General features: G+C 37.8%; 1 protein-coding gene across 1 annotated transcript in view; it reads right to left on the reverse strand.

The window, feature by feature from the left end:
• LOC127630501 (DNA polymerase beta-like) overlaps positions 1–8762 on the reverse strand; it is a 10623-nt gene extending 1861 nt beyond the window's left edge. The window contains exons 1-13 of the mRNA XM_052108075.1: positions 8580–8762; positions 8034–8091; positions 7861–7927; positions 7671–7745; positions 5938–5996; positions 5803–5852; positions 5663–5714; positions 5472–5526; positions 5314–5386; positions 5021–5091; positions 4848–4934; positions 4705–4763; positions 164–303 (exon numbers count right to left, since the gene is read on the reverse strand). Of these exons, the coding sequence (XP_051964035.1) occupies positions 164–303; positions 4705–4763; positions 4848–4934; positions 5021–5091; positions 5314–5386; positions 5472–5526; positions 5663–5714; positions 5803–5852; positions 5938–5996; positions 7671–7745; positions 7861–7927; positions 8034–8091; positions 8580–8640 (907 nt within the window). The 5' untranslated portion in view covers positions 8641–8762. The remainder of the gene's footprint in view (positions 1–163; positions 304–4704; positions 4764–4847; positions 4935–5020; positions 5092–5313; positions 5387–5471; positions 5527–5662; positions 5715–5802; positions 5853–5937; positions 5997–7670; positions 7746–7860; positions 7928–8033; positions 8092–8579) is intronic.
• Between the last annotated feature and the right edge of the window lie 156 nt (positions 8763–8918).

Genomic DNA, 8918 nt, shown 5'->3' on the forward strand with positions numbered 1-8918 from the left:
AGACACCATTTCACTTGCTTTTGGCGCCCCCTTCTGGATATTTCACTGGGAAATGCGTGATAAAGCACGTCATTTAATTTTGCAAAAATGTTGCCACGGTCACGTAATGTTCATGATATCAGACTGGTACTGTAAGGCGATCCAGTGTTCGTGTATTTCTCACCTGTGACCCCTAGTGGACGAATGGTGTACTCATTAAGAGTAAAGCCTTTCTCCAGTGCATGAGTCCTCATGTTCTTGTTGAATATGTCACTCCCAGTAAAGTACAGCACTCCACAGTAATACTGATCCTTTGGAATAAGCCTACAGAACCAGAGAGAGTGAGAACGATGTGAAGAACATTCTGGATAATATGACTTTTGCCATACGAACATCTCTGAGGGCTGATGTCAGATCAACCACATTTCAGAAACTATCCTGGCTGAACATTTTTATTTTGTTAATACTTTTTCTGAAGAAAGACAAACATAAATGATGATGAAAGTCACACTATTAAATTCCATGAATACATTTTTCCAAGTAATCCATTATTTTGCACATATGGGTCAAAATGGCGATTTTCGCCTATGATTTTGAAGCAATCCTACGGGTCAAAAAATTACCATAGAAAGGTGTCAGCATTATTACTTTATTTTTACACAGAAATAGGTAGGTCTATTACCAAAATCAGTTGGCTTCAGCAACACTTGTTACATTATATGCCAATGGCGTGAGTCCAAAATTGGGAAAAAGCACTTTTTAAATGCTGTTTTTCCAAAGTTGGAGTGCCTATAACTCCAGAAGTATTAAAGATAGCTTAATATCCTTACATATGCTGGTTCAAAACAAACTTTACATTATGTTTGTCCATTTTTAAGGCCCTATATGGTTAAATCCCAGAGATATGGGGCACTCAATGTGGCTCCATTTGCAAATTGAGTTACATTTTACCCATTTTCAAAGGTCGAAAACCAAATGTGGGTCACATGGTATGAAGCTCATTTTTCCTGTCCATCAAAACAAAGATCTCAAGAATAAATTACGCTGAAACTAGAAATGTACCTTTATTTATTCAAGAAATATTAATAATAAAGTCTTAAAAATAAGCGACACATGTGGCTCTTCAATCAGTGCGAAACATATCTAATTTTTGTATTTTAGAAATGTACATCTGCAAAGCTCTGGAGCACATCATTAGGGGTCCAAACACAATAGGTCCTGAAATCCTACTGTATTTGCATTGATTTTGTTACTCTTTTTCTGCCCTAAAAGTGTCTGGGTGTCAGCAACCGTACATTGTAGGAATCCCAAACTTGGCAAAATGATCAAAACACATTTATAACCTGGAATGGCAATAGAACAGGAAGCTTCCGAAATGATCTCAGTTATGTAAAAGCCCAAGATGGTAGCAGTGATGTTTGAGATATTTATGGTATTTTGATATATTATTATGCGTTGAATGATTTCCATATTCATTTACATTTCTGCATTTGGCAGATGCTTTTATCCAAAGTGACTTACAGTGCACTTATTACAGGGACAATCCCCCCTGGAGCAACCTGGAGTTAAGTGTCTTACTCAAGGACACAATGGTGGTGGCTGTGGGGATCAAACCAGCAACCTTCTGATTACCAGTTACGTGCTTTAGCCCACTACACCATCACCATCCAAAGTGACTTACAGTGCACTTATTACAGGAACAATAACCCCCCGGAGCAACCTGGAGTTAAGTGCCTTACTCAAGGACACAATGGCGGCGGCTGTGGGGATAAAACCAGCAACCTTCTGATTACCAGTTATGTGCTTTAGCCCACTACGCCACCACCATCCTTAGTGACTTACAGTGCACTTATTACAGGGACAATCCCCCCGGAGCAACCTGGAGTTAAGTGCCTTACTCAAGGACACAATGGTAGTAGCTGTGGGGATCGAACCAGCAACCTTCTGATTACCAGTTATGTGCTTTAGCCCACTACGCCACCATCATCCATAGTGACTTACAGTGCACTTATTACAGGGACAATCCCCCCGGAGCAACCTGGAGGTTAGTGCCTTACTCAAGGACACAATGGTGATGGTGGCTGTGGGGATCGAACCAGCAACCTTCTGATTACCAGATTACCAGTTATGTGCTTTAGACCACAACACCACCACCACTCCATTGTACATATTCATGTACAATGGTATTTCTTTTTTTTCCTTTTCTTTTTAACATTTTTAATGTGAACAACAATGGGAAGAGCACCTATACAAAAACGTTTTTCTTTCACATAAAACTGTAACATTCATACAAAGTCCGATCTTATGGGCTTGACATACTCGGACCACTTTGTCCAGATTTTATAAAACATGTCTCTTTGAATCCTGAGAGTAAATGAAAGTTTTTCCATACTGTAGATTTCTTGGATTAGGTTGACCCACTCTTCGATGTTCGGAGGGTCCGGTTTTAACCATTTCCTGGTTATTGCTTTCTTACTCGCTGCCAGTAGTATCCAAAGCAACCTCTTGTCCTTATTTCTCCAGTTATTAACATCAGCATTGGCCAAATACACATTTTCAAAATTGCAAGGTATTTTACTGCCAAATATCTGATTAATATGTTCACAAATTTGTGACCAATAAAGGCTTAACATTGGGCAGTCCCAGAAAATGTGGAAATGATTGGCTCCCGAGAATCCACAGAGACTCCAGCATGAGTCACCATTACCCTGATGTCTCTTTTGAATAGGTGTGATAAAAAACCTGATTATATTCTTCCAACCAAACTCACGCCAGGTGTTCGAACCAGTAGTGTTCCATTGTACTCTACATATATTCACCCAGCTTTCATTTAAAATTTGTATATTACCTTCCATTTCCCATCTCCTCTTAATGTAATCTGTGTTAGGTTTTTTCCCATGCTGAATGACTCTGTATAACCTAGAAACCAATTTATTTAGAGAAGATGATGTAATTCTCAGCAGGAAACCGATGGAGTGCGTACTCCAGGTAGGGAATGAGGTTTTGCCCCAAGTGAAGGAGTTCAAGTACCTCGGGGTCTTGTTCATGAGTGAGGGGACAATGGAGCGGGAGGTTGGCCGGAGATTCGGGGCAGCGGGGGCGGTATTGCACTCGCTCTATCGCACCGTTGTCACGAAAAGAGAGCTGAGCCGAAAGGCAAAGCTCTCGATCTACCGGTCAATTTTTGTTCCTACCCTCACCTGTGGTCATGAAGGCTGGGTCATGACCGAAAGAACTAGGTCGCGAGTACAAGCGGCCGAAATGGGTTTCCTCAGAAGGGTGGCGGGCTTCTCCCTTAGAGATAGGGTGAGGAGCTCAGTCATCCGTGAGGAGCTCGGAGTAGAGCCACTGCTCCTTTGCGTCGAAAGGAGTCAGTTGAGGTGGTTTGGGCATCTGGTAAGGATGCCCCCTGGCCGCCTCCCTAGGGAGGTGTTTCAGGCACGTCCAGCTGGGAGGAGGCCTCGGGGAAGACCCAGGACTAGGTGGAGAGATTACATCTCCACACTGGCCTGGGAACGCCTCGGGGGTCCCCCAGTCAGAGTTGGTTAATGTGGCTCGGGATAGGGTATTTTGGGGCCCCCTGCTGGAACAGCTGCCCCCGCGACCCGACTTCGGATAAGCGGTTGAAGATGGATGGATGGATGGATGTAATTAATGTTAAGAAAGTCTATAGGAACCCCAAGTTGCATTTTTCCAAAGTTATTTTTATATTTTGATCAAAATAATGCCTAACCTGTAAGTATCTATAGAAATCGTCCTGACCTCAACCATATTTGTTCTGTAAGAATTCAAAATTCATAAATGTTCCCTTGTGCATAAACGAGTAATAGGTTGTAATTCCTTTTGAGACCCAACCTTTAAATCTTCCATCAAGGGCATTTGGTCTGAAGTCAGAATCATATGCACACCACCTTAAAATTCTAGACACTTTTTTTTAGGTTGCATGTTTGTAGTATTCTATTCCAGGAGCTCAGAAGAGACTCATACATAACATCCTCAGTTATTTTGATATTCGTTTGAAGTTTTTTGTCATTTAAAAGGGCCATAATGGGTATATCTTTCGTAATAGACCCTTCAACATCTTTCCATCCCGCCGAATAAATGGGTGAACATAAACAGATTAAAGGTCTAACTTGGGCAGCGTAATAATAATCCCTGAGGCAGGGAAGGCCTAGCCCTCCCTTCTCCTTCGTCAACTGTATTGTTTGATATTTTATCCTACCTCTTTTATTTTGCCAAATATATTTTGCCACTATGCTATCCCACTCATCAAAATGTTTTTGAGTTATCCAAATAGGAAGACATAAAAAGAGGTACAAGAAACGAGGGAGGATATTTATTCTAATTGAGTCTATCCGAGAGTGTAAACTCAAAAATGGGACATTGTTCCACCTTTGTAAATCTGATTTTATTTTTGAAATTAGAGGCCCATAATTGGCATCAAACATTCTAGATGGATCTTCTGTCAGAACAGCTCCCAAGTATTTAATGTTATCTGATTAGCATTTCCATTTATATGCCTTTTTGATCTTTGTAGGCGGATTGTAATTCAGCCTTAGAACATACAATGGTATTTCTATCCAAAGTCCTTCACAAAATACCACAGAATTACAAAGCTACCATTTCCAAAAAAACAAGGCAATACCATGGTACTATTTAGTTAGCTGGAATTAAAGTAAGAGGGCTTTAAGCAGATCCTGAACAAAGGAAATAACGAGTACAGACCTGATATCAATTCGGCGGTGAATATAATCTTCTTCATCTTCCTGAAGTTGGCACACACCCTTAAAGAAGACACCATTTATTTTGAATTGTGATTTATTATTATTTGTACCCGCTTTGAGCAAGTGAGTGAGATCAAAACCCACCATAAACTTTGTGTCTCCTTTAGACAGAGTGTCCGTGATGAAGCCGATGGACTCCAGATGATCCACAACTGCGTGAAGAAGTTTGGGCTGCACGAGGAGAGAAATCATCAAGAAATTTGGTGAGCAAGAAAAGGATACGATCATCTGACTGTGTCACTGGTCTGTAGGTTTACCTGTTTCTCAGACTGAGAGGTGAAGTCTGGATGGGTCAGCAATATATCAATATCACCACTCGACTCTGCTCCTGGAGATCATTTGTACGTAAATGTAAGTATTTTAACAAGAAAAACATAATGAATACAAGAAATAAGTGACCTCTAAAGCTCAGAACGCTTGTCACATCTCACTACGGCTGTTTTACTATTTGATAGTATGGCAAACCATCACTTTAGCTTCATTCATCGAGGTGTAAAAACAATGCAGAGGCTTCATAAATACGCCATAAATATACAGTTATGCCAGTTACCTCTCCTATAGCTGCCACAGATGATGCCAATGTACTCAGGATCCACTATATCAAGTTCTTTTAATATCAGACCCTGCCGACATCAATTAAACATATTAACGCATAAACGCATTAAAAATGGCTCCAAATAATTGATCAAGATCACTGAAAACGCCAACCTCCATTTTCTGCATTTCTGCACGAGGAATTCTCTTCTCAAACTCTTCAAAGTACCTTGAATAAAGACAACAGGATGTAAACATGGACGTCATAAACAGAAGACATTCATTTCAAAATACAAAAAAATGTGTTGAGTGCAAACACCAACACAAAGCCATTGTTTGACACAAACTAACAACGCTAGACGTACTTTAACCCGATCTGCTGATGATGGTTGAGCTTGTGTTCAATTTTCGACAGATCTACAAAGTCCCAGATGAGAATTAAAACATGTGCATTTGTAGCTAAAGAATACAACAGAAACATCAAAGCAACTGACTGTATACAAACCTTCTAATGTCCTGACACCCTCATCATAAAACTTCCTAGCCGCAGCAGGACTACAATGAAAAAGACATATTGTGTACATTACATATATTTGTCAACACTATTGTGATCGTTTACTCAACATAAAGAGCGTCATACCCGATTCCAGTCACTCTGGTTAAGAAGTTAATGGAGGAGCTTGTGTCATCACTGCGAATCTACAGACCAAACATACAGACCACATGAGCAGGTTAGAATCTATAGGAGATATATAAAATAAACTATACAGTATATATAACATATGTCCCTGGTAAAATGTATATAGTAAGTATAACATACGTCCCTGGTAAAATGTATACAGTATATATAACATATGTCCCTGGTAAAATGTATATAATATATATAACATGCGTCCCTGGTAAAATGTATATAGTAAGTATAACATACGTCCCTGGTAAAATGTATATAGTAAGTATAACATACATCCCTGGTAAAATGTATATAGTAAGTATAACATACGTCCCTGGTAAAATGTATATAGTAAGTATAACATACATCCCTGGTAAAATGTATATAGTAAGTATAACATACGTCCCTGGTAAAATGTATACAGTATATATAACATATGTCCCTGGTAAAATGTATATAATATATATAACATGCGTCCCTGGTAAAATGTATATAGTAAGTATAACATACATCCCTGGTAAAATGTATATAGTAAGTATAACATACGTCCCTGGTAAAATGTATATAGTAAGTATAACATACGTCCCTGGTAAAATGTATATAGTAAGTATAACATACATCCCTGGTAAAATGTATATAGTAAGTATAACATACGTCCCTGGTAAAATGTATATAGTAAGTATAACATACATCCCTGGTAAAATGTATATAGTAAGTATAACATACGTCCCTGGTAAAATGTATATAGTATTGTATAACATACGTCCCTGGTAAAATGTATATAGTAAGTATAACATACGTCCCTGGTCAAATGTATATAGTAAGTATAACATACATCCCTGGTAAAATGTATATAGTAAGTATAACATACGTCCCTGGTAAAATGTATATAGTAAGTATAACATACATCCCTGGTAAAATGTATATAGTAAGTATAACATACGTCCCTGGTAAAATGTATATAGTATTGTATAACATACGTCCCTGGTAAAATGTATATAGTATTGTATAACATACATCCCTGGTAAAATGTATATAGTAAGTATAACATACATCCCTGGTAAAATGTATATAGTAAGTATAACATACATCCCTGGTAAAATGTATATAGTAAGTATAACATACGTCCCTGGTAAAATGTATATAGTATTGTATAACATACGTCCCTGGTAAAATGTATATAGTAAGTATAACATACGTCCCTGGTAAAATGTATATAGTAAGTATAACATACATCCCTGGTAAAATGTATATAGTAAGTATAACATACATCCCTGGTAAAATGTATATAGTAAGTATAACATACGTCCCTGGTAAAATGTATATAGTATTGTATAACATACATCCCTGGTAAAATGTATATAGTAAGTATAACATACATCCCTGGTAAAATGTATATAGTAAGTATAACATACGTCCCTGGTAAAATGTATATAGTAAGTATAACATACGTCCCTGGTCAAATGTATACAGTATATATAAAACATATGTCCCTGGTAAAACATATATAGTTTGTATAACATATGTCCCTGGTCAAATGTACAAATTATATACATGTTTACCTCTGTATATTGAACCAAAATCTGCTTTCATCACGTATGATATTAAGAGATATAGGAGTCTCCATGTGACAGCATTCGGTAAACAGATACAGGTTAAATCGTTTCTAAAATAAAACACGTTTTTCTTTTGCAGTCAAATACCTTTTCCAGTTTGCGCAGTTTTCCTGTGGTTAAAAACTCATCGATTTTCTCAGCTATCTTTGCACCAACTCCATCCTGAGAGAGACATGATTTAATAATACAACTTTTGCACTTAAATCAGTCCACAACTATTACACACATTTAAGGACTCGCAAAACTCACAGAAGCAAAAGAATAACAGATTGTGTACCAGTTTCTTTGCTTCTGTTCCACTTGTGATCTTCTGTGGGTATTTGGCAATCACAGATGCTGCTTTTCTGGACAGAAAGTGTCATATGTGATCGGTACACTTGTCATAAGTTACATTTCTAGTTATGTCATTATAGCCTACACCACTAAACATATCACATATGACTGTCTTACCTGTAAGCATTGTATTTGTGGACGGCTCTGTTGACATTTCGCTCATAATTGGCCAACTCTGAATGGAGAAGAACCATATAAAGTGTGTTTGAATCTACTTTAGTAATCCAGTTGTTAAATATAGTAATAAAATTCAATTTAGAGACATTTATTTTAAATAAACAAACCAAAATCTGCAAATCAATGACGCTTGGGCTGCCAAATAATTTCCTGACCAATGATAAGTCTATAAAAAAGAATTGTAATTTATATATTTACGAATACTAACAGTGTTTATTCGTGCAAGATGAATTCACTGCTGTAAAAACAATATTTACCTTTGTTTTGTTAAGTGGAGCATTACATTATAAAACCGTACCTTTAAAAATAGCTCAATAGTTGCTATTAAGTATGCATTTAGAGATATCTAATGTCCCATTGAAGTGACATTTCTTGTCATAACAGCCTGTTATGCATGATGAATCTATTCGTCTTCATTTATTCTGTGTTTAAAGGTACAGTTAGCTTAGCCACATGCTAATCTGAGATGTCACAAGCAACACTCACCAATCAGAAAGTCTGTGATTCCTTCGTTCAGAGTTTCTTGTGGCGCTTTTCGTTTGCTCATAGTTTAAATTGGTGGTATGAATGGTTAAATGTGTTTATTGTTTTACTTTATACCAGCAAAGACGAGTTCTGACTCAAGAGTGACTAGAGACAACAAGACAAAGCATTAGCATTAGCGCTGTAGCCGCGCATTACGGGGGAGGCGGATCTTAAACATACCACGCCCACTCTACATGCATTGACTAATCAGAGAGCGTAATAAGATATGTGTAAATGTATGACACGCCCAATAACTGATGCGGCGGCACCAAAATAAATAAATCAATCAAATTCCCCTAG

The sequence above is a fragment of the Xyrauchen texanus genome, chromosome 37 (genome assembly GCF_025860055.1).
Source record: "Xyrauchen texanus isolate HMW12.3.18 chromosome 37, RBS_HiC_50CHRs, whole genome shotgun sequence".
NCBI lineage: Eukaryota > Metazoa > Chordata > Actinopteri > Cypriniformes > Catostomidae > Xyrauchen > Xyrauchen texanus.